This window comes from Phalacrocorax carbo, chromosome 2, assembly GCF_963921805.1.
Source record: "Phalacrocorax carbo chromosome 2, bPhaCar2.1, whole genome shotgun sequence".
Taxonomy (NCBI): Eukaryota; Metazoa; Chordata; class Aves; order Suliformes; family Phalacrocoracidae; genus Phalacrocorax; species Phalacrocorax carbo.
The window spans coordinates 34674785-34695095 of record NC_087514.1 but is presented as its reverse complement, the minus strand read 5'-3'; the positions used below and the strand labels follow the sequence as shown (position 1 = coordinate 34695095).

Below are 20311 nucleotides of genomic sequence, written 5' to 3'. Positions count from 1 at the left end.
GGCTCCAGGTGAATTTACAGCTGTTTAATCCATGAATCCTGACACCAAAATTCATTGCTTTTTAAGTGTTGAGCCATATCCTGGAAAAGTTCAGTGTGAGATTTTAATTTCAATTTTTACCAAATTTGAGTGATAAAATCTCTGTCTGGGATTTTGTTTCTACTCTACCCAAGTAATGGCAGTGCCAATTTACTGGTTCTTCCCTTAAATGTTTGAAGGATTTAAGCCAGAGGACGGAGTGTGAAGATAACCAAAAAAGTAGTGGCAAGAACAGTAGTGGTAGCTGTCAGCGGAGTGTCCACCTTAATTGAAAAAAATTCTAATTTCATTAGGGCTTAATAAGGAAAGATTGTTACTTATGCATCTCACTGACAGATATGAAGAAACATGGGTGTCACAGTGATCCTCCTGTCAAGGTGGAAGGACTGGACGATCACAAGAGCAGAGCAATAGCAAAAGAAAGGCAGTGGGAATGTAAGAGGTTTTTTGTATCGGGTTGTTGGGACTGTTGCTTCACTGGAAATTATGATGTAGAGGCAAAAGGCGTCCTGATCTGGTTCAAATAGGCACTTAAAAAATGTTCTTTCATCACAAACTTTGCCACCTGTTTTGTTGGGAGCATGGTGTATCTGCCTGAAGGCCAGTCTGCAATGTGAGGTGCACAGTTCTCCTGTATGGTAACCAGTGTATAATATTTTTAGTCTACACATAGCTTTCCTAAGATAAAGGAAGCTGTTTCTTTATGCTGTTATATATCTGTACTATAGTACTGCTTTGCTAGTGATCAAGTTTTGGTAAGAGGTAAAATGAATTTTCTCCCTGAAGCTGGATAGGGATATTCTAAACAGCATTATCACTGTGTATGTATAAAATAGGTTTGCTAGTCCTCGTGGATCTCCTTGAACACAGTTTAGTGTTTTGGAATTTGAGCCATTAAAATCAGTAACTTACTGTATATATATTATCAATCTGACATGAATAAAAGTGAAGACCTGTGTGTCAACAGCAGCCCTAAAAGTATTGCAAAAAACAGAGCCTCACAGACTTTCAAAACCTGGAATTAAAGAACAGTTTAGCTCAGAAGGACATCTGGAAGTCATCTAGTCCAGGCCCCCATTTAGAGCAAGGCTAACTTCTAGGTTCAGTCAGGTTGGTTGGGACCCCGTCCAGCCAGGTTTATACAGTCCCTGAAAGGGGAGATTCCACAACCTCTCTCAGCAACTTCTTCCAGTACTTGACCACCCTCATTGTGAAGGGTTCTTTCCTCATATCTAATTGGAATGTGTCTTAACTGCAGTTAGGGTAGTGACCTTGTCCTACCCCTGTGCAACTGAAGAATTTGGCTCTGTTTTCTGTAAACTACAGAAAGTAAGATCCCCACCTCTGCTTTGTTTGTCTCTTTTCCACATAAACAAACGTGCCTCTCTCTGTTTTACCTTGTGTATCTTGTCGGTTACATCTCCGCAGCCCTCCGCTGGACGCTGCCCAGTTTTCCAGCATCTTTCATGTACTGGGGAGCCTAAACCAGAAATAATCACTTCCATCAATGTGCTGATGCAGCCAGGGGCATGGCTAGCTGACATGGCCACAAGGCACACTGCTGACTCGTGTTTATGAAGTGAAGACATATCCTGCACAAAACTTTTAATCTAATTTACACTACTCTGCCTGCTCTGGTCCCACTACCTATAAAATTTCCATTTTTCATTGCGGCCAAGCCATGTTTATTCAAGGCTTCCCAGTGCTAAAATAATTCAAAACACTGAACTGTAAATTTCACTGTTTGTGTGTTGTTATATACCTCTCTACACTGTCAGGGGATGTCTCATAGTGTAAGTGCAGCATGGTCCACATGATAGTTTCTCAGCTTGTTTCTAGCAAATCGCTTTCTTGAAGTCGAAGGTGAGAAGGGCTTTAGCTGGTACAAGCTGTACAAGCCCTCTTTGAGCAAATATTACCCCTTCCTCATGGAGTCTCTTTTTAAGGCAATTTTAGTCTGAACTGACAAAAAGGCTTTAGCGAGACAGACAAGCCAGTCTAATAATCCAAAATTATGCATATGCAGGAGAAAATTGAAGCATTTTCCTGTGATACTCAAAGCGCTCCACCAGAGACTTTCAGTAGTGATTGTCTGAATAGCTTACTATTTTTCTAATACTAATCAGTGCTGACCTTATTTTAATTATCTATGTAGCACTTAAGCTTCTGAGATTCAGTGAATGTTTTTTTCTTCATTCTTTTAAAAAAGCTCATATTTTTTCTTCTGTCTACATGAACATTTAGCACTTTGTGTTTATCACTGCACAACATTTCTTACTGTGACCTTAATAAAAGGCCCATCAGTAAGTGTCCTTGGCAAAAAGTTAGTACACCTCTGGAATAAACTATGTGCATTGTTCAGATAAACCCTGAAAACTATTCAGTGTATAGAATATTTTTTTTTTTTATTGAAGCCTTTGGTACTACTCCTAAATTCTGTAATGCAGATTGTTTCCCACAAAATAGCAAACATATCTTTGGAAATAAAGCTGCTGCTCTTAAAAGATGATGAGATTCCTTGTGCAATAAAAAGATTTTGATCAGCACAATTCCTTTTTTTTTTTTTCTTTTCTCCTTGGCCTAACCTTGGACATGGTCTAGGTTTTAGAAAAGTCTGATTGATAGTTTTATTTTTTCTTCTTCTTTCAATTCAAAAATAAACCTTGTTGCTTCATAAGCTTTACATGTCTGAATAAGGACTCCTTATCCAAAGCCCATTCAACTGCCTTTTTTTGGACCCCATGAGACAAAACTTTCTGGGCTGAAACTTTTTTGGTGCTTTTTTTTTACTCAATGTTCTGTAAACTGGCTAGGAATGCAGTGTCACTGAGGAGGAGCATGAGATTTAAGTTACAAAATTGTCTTGCTAGTGAATTAAGTTAATGATTCATTCCTGTTTCAGGGTTTCTCACAAGAGAGGAGGAGTAGGGCTTTCACACTTCCTCTGCCTGAGAAATTTTGTCAGTGGTGGTCCTTTACCTCTTCACCTGCTCAGTCCATTTCTACCATTATCATAATGCCTCACTTATTAAATTGGTTAAAATAACAAAACTACAGCATTTGTTCAAGTTCAAATGAAGAAAGATGTTTTACTGTAATAAAGCCAGTCACAAAAGTGCTGATAATTCAGTATCTATCCACAAGTAGTTATACATAGTTTTTACAGGCAAACAGTACACAGATAAGGACCATAAACATGTGTTGTCATTCTTCCTCATTACTCAGAGCTAAAAGCACAAGGTCTTTTTTGAATGTCATACCTTTTGATTCTTATAGGTGTCTAGTACTTCTGAAATTATATTGTGTGGCAATGTCTACAAGTCAATAAATGAGACGATTATTCTTTTCCAGCTGTACAAAATGAACGGGACAGGATAAGTACGAGAAGAAACACTTTTGATGGCTGCAACATTCCCTCTATTAGCACATTGTCACAAGCTGAGACACTCTCCCGTCAGGTACTGAGATCTACCACAAAATTATTTGATGACTTGAAGACGTTTTTTCTAAAGTTAAATACTTTTCAGTTTCTCATTGTATTAAATTATTGAGATTACTTCTTTCTGCTTCCAAAATGCCTCCAGCGTCCTCTTCCCAACCAAAGAATGAGTAATAGAATACATTCTTAAAGCAAAGTCAATAAAAAAAATTCTACTTTGTCCAGGACAATAAGTCCTAGGCACCTTTCTTAATAAAGCTTTATGGTTCTTACTGCTTTTAAATCAGTTGCTGTCTCAGGCAGCTTGTGGCACCTATCTATCCTTGAGGCTGGCTTTCCCATGAAACATTAGGGAAAAAATTGTCCAAAGACATTGCATTCAAAGGGGTGTGGACAGTCATTTCCTTACATTCTTTTGAAAATGCCATTTTTAATATCCTTAGACATTATAAATAAGGCAAACAGAAGTGTTCCAACTGCAGAGTCTATTCACATCTCGCTTTTAAATTTTCTTTGTCTCATCTGAACTTCATTTTCTTTTTTTTTCCCTCCTATCCAATCAATTGCTGAATGGAACAGTCTCTGGTCCTTTTCTGCACCTCAGATAAATCACGGTCATTGATTCTGCATTCTTGCACCTCTTACTAACTTACTTAGAATTTAACTGCCACCTTTATGATTTCATGCTGACTGATTTATACATCCCCAAATGTTTTGTAATCTCATCCTTTATCAGCATCTCTCTAGTGTGGAACTGTCTGTAAAGAATTGATGTAGGAATTACTGGGTGATAGTCTTTGGCACATATTGCATGTCTGGGCAGACTAGATGAACATAATGGACCTTCTTAACTTTCATACCTATACAGTATGAAAAATATACCTATTTTTACCTTCTTAGTAATTCTTTGAACTTGCTTATTGTGCTTTTTTGTGTTACTCCCTTAATCATTTCCAACTGGTATATGCAATTCAGAAATAAGAGCTGTCTTAAACAGAATCACATCCTCAGACTTTTCTGCCACAAAGTTCTTTTCAGTGGTAGATTCCTGGCCTAAAACATCACCTTGTGTGTACACACAGATTTATTCTACTTATTTTTTGGTATATTGTAGTAGGAGAGAATTGCTCCCACTATGTCAAGCATATGTGAAGATACACTCTTGGCCTTAAAGACCAAGAGGTCACATTAACATGATGGAAAAGTAGCCTTAGAAGTCCTTGTTTTTCTCTTAAATAAATGGGTCTCTAGGAAGGGTTCAGTCCTGAGGAGAGACTTGAAGGAGATGGCAGTGTCAGAAATCATTGGCCAAGTCCTTCAGCTCTGAAATGAGAGAGAAGGTGGCATTCATTCCATTTAAAATTTTCATATTAAAATAGGAAAATGAATTATTTTGTCCCTGAAGAGCCCTCACAGGGGAAAATTGTCCAAGTATAATGTTTCTCCTACAGACCCAGAGAGGCTTCCTGGATTGTGTAAATATGAAAGGGGCATAGTGGACTCTCACAGAAGTAAAGGCATGTGTCTCTGATGGTTCTCAGGATCATAGGGATATAGACTCATGTTCATCAAGTCATTAATGGGTACAAGTTTCATTTTGATATAAGAAAGACATTTTTTACAGTGAGAACAATCAGTTACTGGAACAACCTTTCCAGGGACAGGGTGGAGGTTTTCAAGATGCTATTGGACAGGGTGCTAGATAATCTCATCTAGGCTCCCTTTCCCACAAAGTGTTGGATGATACGATCTTTTGAGGCCCCTTCCAACATGGTCTGGTCTATGATTCTATGAAGTCAGTGACTGAGGTGTTACACCCCAGAAATGAGAGGTGGGTTAAAGCAATAGAGAAACAGAAAGAGGAAAGTTCACAGCTTCATATCTTTGTGAAGAGATGCAACCCTAGAGGTTCATAATGAACTCCATGGGAGTCATCCCATGAATCCCCAGCAGAAACTCACCAAGCGGTTTCAGCACAGAGCCTATAGTTTGTCCTATAAAATGTAATTTATAAAGATGCATAGCTTTGATTAAAATATATTAAAGGAAGGATTAAGCATTAAGTTCACAAGTCAGTAAGTCTAATGGTTAAACAATCTGCCTGTTCTCTGCCATCTTGTATTAACTTCTATTAGTGGTATCTTTTTCTGGTAGGTCAGAGTGCCTCCTGCTATCAGAACTCTCTTTGTGTAGGCACTTGTGAATCATGATCAAAACTCCTCTTCTGGAAAAATGAAATAAATTTAATTTCTTTGCTCTCTCTCTGTACTGAAGGTTTTCTAGACTGAATCATTCTGGTAGCTTTCGCTGGATGATATTCAGTATTTTCAACTTAGATTTTGTAGAATAGATGCCAGAAATGGACTCATGATTACATCTGTAGACAGATCACAAATACTCTGTCTGCAAAGAGGCAATATGTCTAACCTTTTTCCTACCTAATAGCCTTTGACTTATGTGTCTCAGGATTTTTTCACCTGACTAGCTGTTGTATTTCCCCAAAAGCTAATGTTCAGCTGGTTAACTGCCATAAATATCTGATCTGTTTTCAGTGTTTTAGGCTACTGCATTATGTAGGAAGCACTGAGCTTCAATTCAGAACTGCAGCTCCTTTTGATGACCCAAGGATAATAGGGTTTCACCACAGATCTCACTGGGGGATTTAACGTGCTACAATGTCAACCTAAATAGCACCCACCATCCTGAAATTTGTAGGTACACAGTATTGGAATAACAAATAATTTTATTTTTGGGTGGGGAAAATAATAAAACTACATAATTTCCTGAGTATGCTTTCTGTGATAAAACATAAGGTGAAAGTCAGTTTCCACCTCAATATGAGAGAAAAACTTCTTTCCTGTGAGGGTGACAGAGCAGCGGAAGCTGCTGCCCAGGGATGTTGTGGAGTCTCCTTCCCTGGGGACATTCAAAACCTGCCCAGATGCGTTCCTGTGCCCCCTGCTCTGGGTGTGCCTGCTCAAGCACGGGGGGTGGGACAAGATGATCTCCAGAGGTCCCTTCCAATCCCTGCCATTCTGGGATTCTGTGATTCTGTGATTCATAGGCCTTGTACAGCGGTGGGATTTTGTTGTTGTTGTGGGGGGATCTTTCCCCTCCTTTTTTTATTTTTCCTTTTCCTTTTTCTGTTCCTTTTCCTTTTTTTTCCTTTTTCTTCTTTCCTTTTTCTTTTTTTTTTCTTATTTTTCTTATTTTTCTTTTTTTAATTTTTCTTCTTTTTTCCTTTTTCTTTTTTTTTTTTTCTTCTCTGGTATGATAGCAGCCGTAAACTGACCCTGTCTTCTCAGGCTTGGTTTTATCTTAAGTTGTCTTTCCTGCCTGGCTTAAGAGCAAGCCTGGTTTTGTTCCTCTCCTTGGAAAATCATTAAGAATTTCAGGATTTGGCTCAGTGATTATGTGAAAAGTGCCCCAGGTCCAGGCCCAGAAGGATATTGCTCTCTTCTTATTTCACAGAACACTGTTCACTGCAGGTGGTCTAATGCACACTCATATCCTTTACATTTGCTCTGAAACATCTCAGGCCTCCGCCTAAACTGCTGCTTCATCATTACAAACCATTCTCCTCCAGGCACTAAAAAACCCCTGTTTTACCTTCTAAAGTTAATGATACTTATCTTTTCACTAGAAGAACATGCTAGCCCTTTATCTCTCTCTTTCTTTGCCCTTAATGTTACTGCATGCCCCTATGAGCTCTTTTTTCTTCTGAAATGAAGTAAATGTCAACCATTTTAAAGGAATAAAAAAACCCACCTCCTCCCTACAAATGATAGCGGCTCTGGTGTATTTAAATATAGTATTTTGGAATGAGGAGATATGTATCATAATATGAATAGTGTAATTTTTAACATACTGTAATACATGCTGGTAATAATAAGAAATACAATTTTATAATTTATATGCAGACTAATGGTCCGTATGGTCAAGGAATTTCTCAAGAGTATGCATGATTACTGCTGCGATTTTTTCTTAAATATTCTGTTACCAGTGCAAATGCAATTATATGAAATTTAACATTGTTAATTTTTTCTCTCATTATGGCCAGATCTCAGTCTCCAGTCCTGGTGCTAGCACTGACATAAACGTTAAGAAAATTGCTGGTATTAGTGATGTCTGTGAATCTATGAAGCAACAACTCTTGGTCCTGGTGGAATGGGCTAAATATATTCCAGGCTTCTGTGAATTACCACTGGATGACCAGGTATAAGAGGAGACCAAAAAGACAACTTTAATTACTGTCCTGTTATTTCTGTGATACTTAAATGTTATGATTAAACACTAATTTTTTGTCTGATCAAATAGAGCTGGTTGCTAGACTCACCATCTTAAAATTTTGTAAAGATTTGAAATGGCACCACCACAAAAATACCCAAAGGAAATTGATAAGGCTCTAGCATGTTAACAAAAAGAAGCAGCAAACCAGTATGTCTTTCAGTGTTTTGTGCTTTCTGTAGTCTTTTGGAAGCAGAAATGCCAAGCTGCATGAAAAATGAAAACAATAATGTAAAAAAATGTCATGGTTTTTTTCTGACCTTGGAAAGTCTTTATTTCATGTTCACCTTTCATTATAATATGTTTTAAGACACCAAGGTATTTAATTTGAAGCAGGTGTTCTCTATTTGCAAAAAATAAAAGCCATTAGAATCTCAAACAAATGCCAAACATACTGATATCAATCCACAGTAAATAATCTTTCATATAATACAATGTACTAAAATTATATTTTATATAATAAGTGTGGAGGAAGAAGGCATCAAACCTTGAAAATTCTTAAGGGTTTTTATGACAGAGGTCTGGTCTATCGTCACATCTGTAATATATCCTAATATATCACTAGGTTTCAGAGTAAGTTGTGCTGGCACACTCAGAACCAGTGTCTCCATGTTGCGGTAAGCAGTTTTCTCACCGGCCGCCTGGGCAGGAGGTTAATTCACGGCTCAGGATCTCTTGATTCCAGTCCACCAAAATCTGATTCAGCTTGAAAATGAATCTGTGTAGTGGAATTGAGTAATTCCTCCTTTTTGCCTTTTCAATCTTTGTTTTTAACAAAATCCTGCAAGGAGGGTTTAGATCAACCTTGGGTTTGAGATTCAAACTGAGCTCATTTCCTCTATTACTTTTCCTCAGGAATAGGGAGGTGTTTCAGGCCACAGGACACCCCCCAAAATAGGAGCTTAATGATGTCTTTGCAGACCCACAGAATATATGTGCACAAACACAATATACTGTAATAAGTTAAAAGTCTGTTCATGTGAAAGAATTTTAAATGCATTTGTTACACAAGGGCAACAAAAGCAAACAAAATTATTGCTGTTGTTATTGTTAAGGTGGCATGAAGGAAAAGACAAGAGATCAGACCCCATTAAAGAGTTCCTGTCTGTATTTAAAAACAAAAAATCAGCTCAGAAAGATAGGCTGAAAACACCTCTGCAGTGCTTGAAGAGACTAAGGAACCTTAAGTGTATTAGAAAAGTAGGGACAAAGGTATTGGGAGTTAAACAAATGACATTTGCATTTGTGATAGCCTCTTTCCAAGGGCCGTTGTGCATTTAGTTATAAAACAGACCATCTGTTTTTGAACAAATGTTTCTTGATCTGGGAATCAGCCTGATTTACAGACCATGGAGCAGGCCAGAGCAGATAAGTTAACTCTACTGAGAACCTGAGAAGTCTTAATATATTAAATATTCCTATGTGCTCTGTATCTTTACGTCATTCATAAAGCGTTGGCTTGGATTCTTAAGAAAATAATTACTTGCTAAGAGAGGAGTTCCTTGAGGAAATAGAAGCCAGCGCTGAAATTTCAAGCAGACATTAAAAACAAAGGAAAGTAAATAAGTAACAAAGAGCAAACTAACAACCACGTCTTTAAGTGCCTTCCTTGTATGAATCAGGTTTCCTCTTTGTTGACAGTAGTAGATATTTTAGCATATCTGGCTTTGTTGGGGAAAAAGCTTTTTAAAGTGTCACATAAATTTTTGGTTCAAGGTGAGAAAAATGAAACACTGATAGTGCCAAATTTACTGTAACAGTTCATTCCAGCCCGCTGGAGTCTTTATTGTCAACTTAAAATTCCAGAGACAACTCTGTTAGGGAATAGGTACTAGGACATAAATGCAAGTATTGTATATTTTGAGAAGTATTTTGCATAGTCGTATGTTTAAAATCTAGATCACATGCCAGAAGTGATAGAGGATGACAATTTCATTATAGTGTGCCATTAGTGCAGTGTTAAGGTTTTTACATTCACTTTACATCTTAAATTAGAATCTTAAGTGTCTTAAACATACTTTTAGTTGAATACACTCATGGTAATATGCATCCTCATTTCTTTTGCCCTTATTGGAACTTACTGCTTTATTTTCTAATGAATCTCCTGTTTTTTTCCTGAGGTTGCCTTGCTAAGAGCACATGCTGGGGAACACCTGTTGCTTGGAGCAGCAAAACGGTCCATGGCGTATAAGGACATTTTACTTTTAGGTAAATATTGGTTTTGTTTTAATTAATAATTATGATATTATAGTACATTAGCAACCATGTAATCACTTAAGAGGGACAACTGTTCTGGCACAGTCAAAGCAATGCTTTCTGTGAATGCTAAATAGCTATTAATGACAATGTCATGTGCCCTGTTCCAGCAAAAGGTGGACAGTTTCCTATGAGTTAATAAAGCTAAAGATTTATTGGATACCAGAAATCACAAAGGGAGTTCCTGGCATTTTTGTCTCCTTACATTCGCATCCTTTCTGCACCTTTGTCCCATAAAACCACAAAACAACAACAACAAAAAAACATTAAAAACCTTCACTTAAGAGAGGAGCAGCCAACATGTGGCCTATGGACTAATTTCAGTCTTCATGAAAATAATTTATCTGGAGCTTTCCCAAGAGCCCTTTAGACGTAGTCAGAGAAAACCCTACAGGCTAGAAAATCGGATAAACTGTTCCCTGCAACTCATTTTCCCAAGAACCCTCTCACAGCTGCGTTGACAGTCGCCATGTGGCCATCATGCAAACAGCATGCCTGTTGTCCCCTGCCATGTGAAAGATGGGTGCATCCATGACACAGTGAGGAGTCACTCCTGTGTAAGCATATTCTTGATCCCTTGAAATGACTCCTTCACTAGGTTATATGAAGAAAGCATGGCTGTTAGGGAAGGGGACATCATCACATGGTGGAAGCGTGCCTTCCCTTCATTCACACAACAGAGAGGCACAGTAATACAATGAGATGCGTGTCTGTGTGTATAGTGATACGATGAGGCATTTGTTTGACACAGTACTCTGTCAGTCTGTCATGGTTTAACCCCAGTTGGCACAGCTGCTCGCTCACTCCCCTCCAGCGGGTGGGGGAGAGAATTGGAAGAGTAAAAATGAAAAAAAAATATAAATTGTGGGCTGAGATAAAGACAGTTTAATAGGGAAAGCAAAAGCTGCATATGCAAGCAAAACAAAACAAGGAGTTTGCTCATACTTCCCATGGGCAGGCAGGTGTTCAGCCATCTCCAGGAAAGAAGGGCTCCATCTCGTGTAGTGGTGACTTGGGAAGACAAAATGCCATAACTGAAAACATCCCCCACTTCCCTCTTTCCCTGGCTTTATGTGCTGAGCATGATGTCATATGGTGTGGAATATTGCTTTGGTCAGTTGGGGTCACTGTCCCAGCTGTGTCCCCTCCCAGCTCTTGTGCACCCCCAGCCCACTCTCTGGTGGGGTGGGATGAGAAGCAGAAAAGGCCTTGACTGTGCAAGCACTGCTCAGCAGTAATGAAAACATCCCTGTATTATCAGCACTGTTTCCAGCACAAATCCAAAACACAGCCCCATACTAGCTACTATGAAGAAAATTAGCTCTATCCCAGCCAAAACCAGCACACAGTCTGAAGCGCATCCTGCCAAAAATGGTCTCATTAAACACGTGCAGCACTTGGGCCGTTTTGTGAGAAGATGTGTAAGTCTACTTGGACAAGACTTTTGATGTGAGGCAAGACTATGTGGAGTATGGACACAAACTAGTCTCTTCTAGTACATCTAGTACCACTGGTGATGTGGTACAAGGGGGTTTTCTGCTACTTGTTCTTCCTCTTTGGGCCTGCCTTTTCATAGCTCTTATTCAGCTCATAACATTAAAGGGACAGGAAGGACTTGCTCTGGAGATACTACTCTAACTAGCAATCCTTTCAAATTGAAAACTATACAAATTACCTTCTTAACCTATTTCTTTCTCTAGATAAAGTTCTACTGTCAAAATTAACAGAAATAAAAAGGAAATATTTGCAGTTTTTATTGGAATTAGTAGTTAATAAGGACAAATAAGAAAATAATAAGCAGAAAATTATAGTCATCATCACCAACATCAGCATATATACTGAATGAATAAACAATTTCAGGCTCTGGTATTTGGTGGTAGATATCTGTATGTCTTATGAATTATTTTGTCATGGATCTCTTGTGATATAATCATCAACTTTTATTTCAAAAACTTCTTGGTGGCTTCTGGAAGCTCTGTGGCTTTCCCACTGCTCTCATCACTTATGTTAGATGATTTCTGGACAGAAGGTGAATTAAGATGCCAGGATGGAGACTTCCCCAAAATGAAAATTTGAAATTAAAAGAGCAGGGAAAAGGCACTCTTTACGGAAAATTTTAAGATGCTTCTAAATTTTATTAGGAGTAGCAGGAACATCTGTTAGAAACATTCCTGATGCCTCCTCTGGAAGAAGGCTTCTTTGATGGACAAATCCTGATCATTCAGCTCGGGATGTATTGTTTTAAGGGGTGAAGATGAAATTTTAAGATCAGTACCATTATATTTATCTATTATGTAAAGATAAAGGCATACTTGCTCCATGTTTGGGTGTTCAAATATGGACCTCAGTCTTGTGGACTGATCAGTAACTGTACATGTTGGCATATTTACATGCACAGATTATTGACAGGGTGACAGCTGTATTTTGCACATATACTCTTCTTGCAAAGAACAGTTTTGTAGGATACAAAGGAGAGTTATCGATTAAAAAAAAATTAAACAGTTTGATTAAGCAAAATGAAGGGTGCTTTTGAAAATGGGCTTCATCTACTATGTTACATCAAAGTCTTTATATCAATCCATATGTTGGTATTCTTTCTCTCCAAGGCAACAATTACATAATCCATCGCAACAGTACTGAAGTAGAGATCAGCCGAGTGGCAAATCGGATTCTAGATGAACTTGTTCGACCCTTCCAGGAAATTCAAATAGATGACAATGAGTATGCTTGCTTGAAAGCGATTGTGTTTTTTGATCCAGGTACCTTGTCAAAAATATGTCTCAGAATTATTGTGCATGTGATTATATTGAAAGTAATTCTTGTTGATGTAGCATCTGCTCATGTTATTTAGTTGAATGGAAGAGAATCAAGTGAAAAAAAGTAAGATGTTCCTCCCAAATAGTGATCTGCCTTGACTTGAAGTTTTTGTCATTTTTTAAGATGCAAAGGGCCTGAGTAATCCAATGAAGATTAAGAACATGCGGTTCCAAGTCCAAATCAGTCTAGAGGATTATATTAATGACCGTCAGTATGACTCCCGAGGAAGATTTGGAGAACTTTTACTTCTACTGCCTACACTCCAGAGCATCACTTGGCAAATGATTGAGCAAATACAATTGGTTAAACTATTTGGAATTGTTAAAATTGACAGTTTGCTTCAGGAAATGTTATTGGGAGGTAAGCTAACAAATTTTTAAATTTACCATGTTGTATTATGTTGAATTTAGCGTACTGTTGAAGGAATCATGAAGTAAGCAAGCACTTTGACCACTGCCTTGCTGTCTGAGCTTTGAGTCATGTGATTGTTAGCTAAAGCCTTCTTGTCTTGGCTGCTCACCTTGTTACAGTCCTACAACCTCAGATTGTGCTGTGTACTTCTCAGTCATTGCTGGGTATATAGACATAAAACTCCCTAGGCAGATGGAAGAAACCTTACAAATATTTCATGAAATCCACAGTTAATGCAGTCAAAACAGTGAAAAAGAACGCAGTGCTTAATATGGTTGAAGTCTGGTTGTTTAATGAATATCCAGAGGCAATTATTCAAATTGCCAATCAAAATATTTGCTCTATGGAAATGTAATTATTGCAGTATAAGTCTCCAGCAACAACATGCTCTTTTGAATTGATTTGTGCTCATGTTATTTTTGCAGGTACTTCTAATGATGCCAGTCATCTGCATCATCCAGTACATCCTCACTTAGCCCAAGATCCATTAACTGGCCAAACTATCCTCATAAGTTCAATGTCTGGTCCTGTACATACAGAACAGATTTGTAAGTAATTGCAGGTTAGCGTTCCGTCATAGCATTTCACCATTACAGTTAAAAATATTAATTAGAAAGGTGGCCTGTCAGTGCTCATAGAGTTATTGCATCATCATTCTCAAATTAAAATAATTGTGCATTAAAAACGTATGTATATAAACAGTGTTAAGTGAGAGAGTTTGACCTGAATTTAATCTAACTTTAAAAATTCAGCACTATTCTGATGTATCATTTGTTTCACATGCACAATTTTTAATAAACTAAAAATTCTGATAAATAAAATATACTATTTACCTAGCATGCCAAATGTAATAGAACTTCTTTTGGGGACAGTGGTAGGTATATGTGCATGCAGAGTAGGCCAGAATATAAAAATAGATAATTCTTTCTTTATTCTTTTTCAGCAACTCCAGAAACTCCGTTACCTTCCCCTCCTCAAGGATCTGGGCAAGAATACAAAATGTCTACAAATCAGGCTTCAGTCATTGCACAGCAATCTATTTTGAAACAAAAATCATTGTGATAATGTTTCTCTGTCTGTCTTGCTCTTCCTTCCTTCCTTCCTTCCTTCCTTCCTTCCTTCCTTCCCTCCTTCCCTCCTTCCTTCCTCCCTTCCCCCCTTCCTTCCTCCCTTCCCTCCTTCCTCCCTCCTTCCCTCCCTCCCTCCTTTCCCTCCTTCCTTCCCTCCTTCCTTCCCTCCTTCCTTTTTATGCACTAGATAAATTGGTGGGACACTTGCACATTTAAAATCTCAGGATGATAAAGGAAATTGTTTCCTCAGCAGCCACTACTGTGGGTGTTTCTTAAAACGCCTAATGATTTGGAAAGTAACACTATTCTGACTGCCATGTACAACTGTAACTGTGGACACTGCAGTCTCACAAGTACGTGTAAAGGTTGATATTATTTTTAGATCTTTTAACTGCACAGATTAATTTTTTATTTCCTGTTTTAGTTGTCTTAATATTATTGTTTTAGGTGTGTATATAATTTTTTCATTGTGATGGAACTGGTTAGTGCTTGTTTAGGCTTGTTTAGCTGTGAATTGTAGACATGCAAAAGCAGGTTAATCAAACAGAAGCCAAGATTCCTTGAATAATAAAACAGTAGGATACCAAAGAAAGCACATGTATTAAATAAAAAGGAGAAAATAATGAGCAGAAATATCCAATTAATTAAAAAACCATCCTGATTTGAAAGAACCATCTCTTTCCAGTAAAAATTCAACAGAAGAGTTGAATCCTCCCTGCTTACCTATTTGTATGAATCAGAGGGTGTGCCACGTGCAAATATGTTTGAGGACTTTTAAAATCTGCATACGCAGTGATGTCTGTATTAGTCAATTGGACGGTGCCGAGGCATGGGTGCAGGCGTTTATACTGCTAAATTGTTAGAACAGCGACTGGTATGCTTTTTTGGTAAGGACTAACCAGTACTCTTCTGACAATTTCTGGCCTCATCTTGGGAATTAAGCCAGTCTAGGACACTCTTCACTAGGTGCTTTGGATCCTGCCACTTTGCTTTAGGGGCACCAAGAGTATAACTAGAATATGGCCAGACCATGCCACTTGACCTCAGGTTTGGAATATAGACTTTGTACTGTTTGATTTACTAGTGTAAATGTAGCCAGTGTGTTTATTTGCCTAACTGCTGATGAATGCATGTTTCAGCAATCGCTCTAAACTTCACCTACAGAGTAGTGGTAGTTATGTAGTAGCTCTGTGTCTGGAGAGGTATGGCTTACTAACTCAAGCAGCAGATGTGCCTGAGTCCAGCTCCAGGTCTTCCTGGTTTTAGCCATGGTATTTCAAGCCGGAAGATAGCCAGTGCACCAAATACTCATTCTCCAGATTTTTAAGAGTTTTCAGAAGCTTGGGATGAATTACTGTGACGAGCTCCCTTCTGCTCTTCTTCCTCTTCCCCTTCCAGTCTGGGGGGATCCAACATTGACTAAGCTTTTTGTCTGGAGTCTATAATAACCCATCTGGATTTGGACCCTCTGCGGATTGCCACAAAGGGGACCTTATGACACATGCTGACTTGGGCATATACTCACTCAGTTACAATTTGTGAAAATGATCTATAATGATATATGAAGTGATATGTTGTTCATACAATACTGACGTCATAAGAAAATCACCACTTTGCACATTTTATTTATTCCAGACAGCAATGATTTTCCTTTAGTACTTTAAAGCAGACTTTCTTCCCAGAAGTTACGTGAGAGAGAAGCAGAGGAAAAAGAGAGAATAAAATACTGCAGTTTGCTGAACTATTGTAAGGAGAAAACATAGTGGAGTCCGAAATTCTGCAAGGTGAGGTGTTGATCATCCTGAACCAGACACCTACATTAATCCCAACATCAGAAGATGGTGTAGTTAAACCACTGGCTTTTAAAAGTTGCTCAAACAAACTGAGATGATTCTTCAGATACATTTTTGCAGGCAGGAAATGTAACGCAGGAAATGTAACACAGTAAATGCTGAGCTGACCTGAACATTCAAAAGGCTTTAATGAGAATACACTTACCACCAAGTAGGTGCTGTGTTTCTTTATGTTATTTTAAAGTAGTTGGTTTTGTAAAGTCTGCATACGCTAGCTCTTAATGTTTACCTTTTTCCTTTTCGAGTGTTTTTCTTTTTGCTGGTTACTGTTTATTTCTTATCAATGCATTGCTCTTTTTACAAGTCCCTTTTAATATGAGTTTTTATGACAGAATAAAGTACTGAAGTTTTGCCATTAAATTTAGGGGGATGCAGACTGTGTTATTTTTACAAGTCGGCCACACAAAGGTAAAGCATGCGTGAGAGATACTGAGCAGCCCAGAAGTTGAATGATGGGGGTCACTTTTATGTACTTGTCATAGAAAGAGTGTTTTTCTCAAGTTGGATCTGCATGACTTTACTGGGTCAGATTAATTAAGTCAGTTGCATAAGCATGGCAGTATTGGTCTGACTAAAAACATTTAACTGGAAATAAAAAGTAGTCCCCAAGTTGGCCATGCTTGCCTTATATAAGCAATGTTCATAATAGCTTAATGGGCTTAGTTTTCACACTGTACTTTAGATATCAAGCGTACAATAAAATGTTTTCACACACTGCCAAAATGTACTGGATGAAAAATATACTTTAGTATTTTATCTGACAAAAAGTTGTTATCTATTTTGTATGATATATTACATTTTTTGAATAAGAAGAGCACCACTGTAATTTATTGGGAAAAGCTGATTTATTTTATAAATGTAACATTATTTTTGTAAACTTAATTATGAAAAATCAGAAATGATTAGCTTTGTTAAATATTAAATTATAATGAGATGTAACTTTATATGTTTGAACTCTGATACCAAGTTTTTGTGTTGAGCATTTGGAATTGAAATGGTTGCTGGAAATATTTCAAATGGACTGTTTTTCATCAAAGCTCAATAAAGAAAAGTGAATGATCCAAATGACACACTTGCCTTTTGGTAATTTTGTGACTATTTACATAAACAATGACAATGCTTTATATTGCTTATGTTATGAATAAGTATAAAACTGAAACATGCTTTCATCTCTACAGTATTCACAGCATCACAGAGTGGCTGAGGTTGGACGGGACCTCTGGAGGTCATCTTGTCCAACCCCCCTGCTTAAGCAGGATATTGAAATCATATGAAAGAATATGATGGCAACATTTTAGTTGATTCTACTGTAACATGGCAAAGTATTTCATAGCTATGGTTTTCAATTTTTAGTTCTGACTCAGAAAAGAATTGAAGCACATGCTTAATTCCATCTGTGTTTAAAATGAAGCATATGTTCAACAGCCCCTTTTTTTTTTTCCTGGACAGGGATAACTTAACAAATCACTCCCTTTCATTGCTTAGCGCAGTGCTATTTAAGTTAATTTAGTTGCAGCTAAACATTTATTTTGTAGATAAAGACTTTTAAAACTTCAGAAATATTCTTTAAGATACATTTTTTTTAGCTAACCAGTATCTCCTCAGTCTTGGAATGCATGTTCAGTTGCATGTCTTCTTTGAGTAGATTTTGAATAGATGTGCCATTTTGTTTTTGATTGGGGGGTGGTAATAACACAATGAATTGGGCTGTTTGCTCTTGCTCACATGTGCTCTACTCTGGAGTGCAGAGCTGCAGGGCACAGCTGCCATGGGAGGAAGAAGAGGCTTCACTTCTGAATGCTGGAGATCAGGTGCCTTTGAGAAACTTGGGACTGTGGCTGATTACTCTAGGTGAAGGATTTCTCTGCCCTTTACTTGTAAATGCTGACTTGGATGAAGGAAGCTAATGATTTTAGGAAACAGAAGAGATTTTTTTGTCAGCGACAGTGAAGAAAACATGGAAAACCCCCTCCATCTTCAATGCCATGAAGTGCTGACAGACTCTTCTTAAGGATTTCCATGAATCAACTTTACAAACAGCTCCAATAGGTGAATCAGGAGTGTGTATTTTAGAGAGAGAGATGGATACATTAGCTTTCATTTCTAATCATTGTACAAAACTCCTCCCAACTAAGGAATTCTGAATGTGGGTGAGGGTATTTATTGAGTTCCAGGAACCTTCTGCAACAGAAAATTTAATATTCTCAGAATATAAGCAGAAAATCTGTTATAGCTCTTGGTTAATATTTGTATACTTGGCAGTTCTGTTTTCACCTGAAGGATGTCTGTCAGTCTGTGACTGACTAAGATTGTTTATGTGTTTCCAACAGACTATTTCTTGTTGTGCACCTCCAATATTTGTGTTACGTATGTGAAAATATAAAGAAAGAAAATATTTAACCCCACATTTTCCAGTAAGTCATAAATCTTCTGTATTGTTTTGCAAATTTCTACATTTTTCATGTTGTCCCTGTGTAGAGCCATTAGCTTTCTTCTTGCCCTTTATTCTCCCTAGGAACAAAAAAAACCCCAAACCACCACCAACAATAAACCACCCCAAATTTAAAGTCGTTAAGTCATTGCATTAACAGGTTTCTTCTTCTTCTGTCGGTTTTGTATTAGAAAAAGAAAGGGAACATAGTTGCAATCAAGGCTGGCATTGATCACTTCTTCCTTCTGGTTCCTTATTGTCTTGTGGCAAATCCAAATATTTTCATTAATTGGAAAGTTTATTTGTAAATAAAAAGCCATTTATGAAATAAAAAATATAAATTTGATTCTAGAGAAGAGTAAAAGTGCTGAACTGCAGGAAATATATTTTCAAAAATCTCTTCAATAAAAATTAAATGCATGCCTGATTTCTAATCAGAATGATAAATATTACTATGAAAGGGTAAAAAACTTAAAGATAGAAATGAAATATAAAGACATATATAGTGAAAGAGAACTTCCATCTTCTATCACAAGACAGAAAGAGGCAACTCATTCATATTGAATGCCAGAATACCTAAAGACCCTTTAAACAAGATGGGAAAAATCTCATCAAGATGGGGGAGCAAGCATCTTACACCTAAAAAATGTTCTTGTGACAATGACTTCTATTCCTTAATGTTGTGGTGGAGCTACGATCGCTACTAACATTATCTGGTAGTTCATGTGAGTTAAGTGTGAGTCAAAGGTGCCATACCAACACTTGACTTACTGGTGGGGCTGAGAGGGTTGTCACCTCCTCACTAACAGTGCCTGATGTGACAGCTGCTCCAGGTCACACAATGGTGGTACAGCTTTGCCCCAGAACAGAGCTATTAATTGCAACTGCTGCTGAGTCTGGGCCTGACACCACTTTTCCCTTTTGCAAGGGTGAATGCCACTGATGTTTAATGTGATGAGGTGTGCTTCATGGGGTGAACAGCAGCAAGCGTTGAAGATTTTCCTTTAGCCAATCTGATCAAGAGGTGGTTTCATCTGAAGCTTAGACACTGTGCTCTGAGATTAGAGAAGAAAGCCTAGAAAGCCACCTGTTTAAAATTTCTTTGACATGGTTCTAAAGAGCACTGGCTGGTCTCTTTGGCTTTTACTGTAGCAAGAGGGCACTTTGAATGGCTGAGAACCTCGTGTCTGATTAGGCTCAGGGCTTTTGTAGGGTTTGGCCTCCAATGTAACCTCTTCTCCCATTTTGTTAGTAAGTTCACCAAACAGAGCAGTTGCCGTTTCATTTTTAGAATCCTGAATGTCTTCAAGGAAATATAGCAACAAAGATTGCTCTGGGAGTTAAATTACCTTAAGAAGTTAAAGGAGATAGCGTTAGGAGATAGGTTAGAGAAAAATATTTTAATAGCGGATATGACAAGGTGTACTGCAGTCTTCCAAGGGAGTTTAGTGAATGGAGGAAGGAAAGGAGGCCTGCACAAATGTGATAACAGTATATCACTTGTACATTGCAAACATCAGATTAAGTTAGAACAGCTGATTCATTTACAGTTTTTCCTGAGCAGTTCATTAAATGTATCCAAGCAGCTTAGCATGCCCTCAGGTACCCACAGACAGTTTGTTGGCTCTCCACAGGGCTGCAGTGCAGGGAGACCTGGGCATAATCTGCATCACTGTTCAAAGTCCCTTCCTTTAAGTGTTATTCAAAC

General features: G+C 37.9%; 1 protein-coding gene across 3 annotated transcripts in view; it reads left to right on the top strand.

Moving 5' to 3' along the window:
• HNF4G (hepatocyte nuclear factor 4 gamma) overlaps positions 1-17242 on the top strand; it is a 63795-nt gene extending 46553 nt beyond the window's left edge. For all 3 annotated transcript variants that reach the window (XM_064442517.1, XM_064442516.1, XM_009502592.2), the window contains 7 exons: positions 3391-3497; positions 7539-7694; positions 9886-9973; positions 12628-12780; positions 12962-13198; positions 13675-13797; positions 14193-17242. In XM_064442517.1, coding sequence (XP_064298587.1) covers positions 3391-3497; positions 7539-7694; positions 9886-9973; positions 12628-12780; positions 12962-13198; positions 13675-13797; positions 14193-14311 — 983 coding nt within the window. In that variant the 3' untranslated portion in view covers positions 14312-17242. The remainder of the gene's footprint in view (positions 1-3390; positions 3498-7538; positions 7695-9885; positions 9974-12627; positions 12781-12961; positions 13199-13674; positions 13798-14192) is intronic.
• Positions 17243-20311: the final 3069 nt, after the last annotated feature.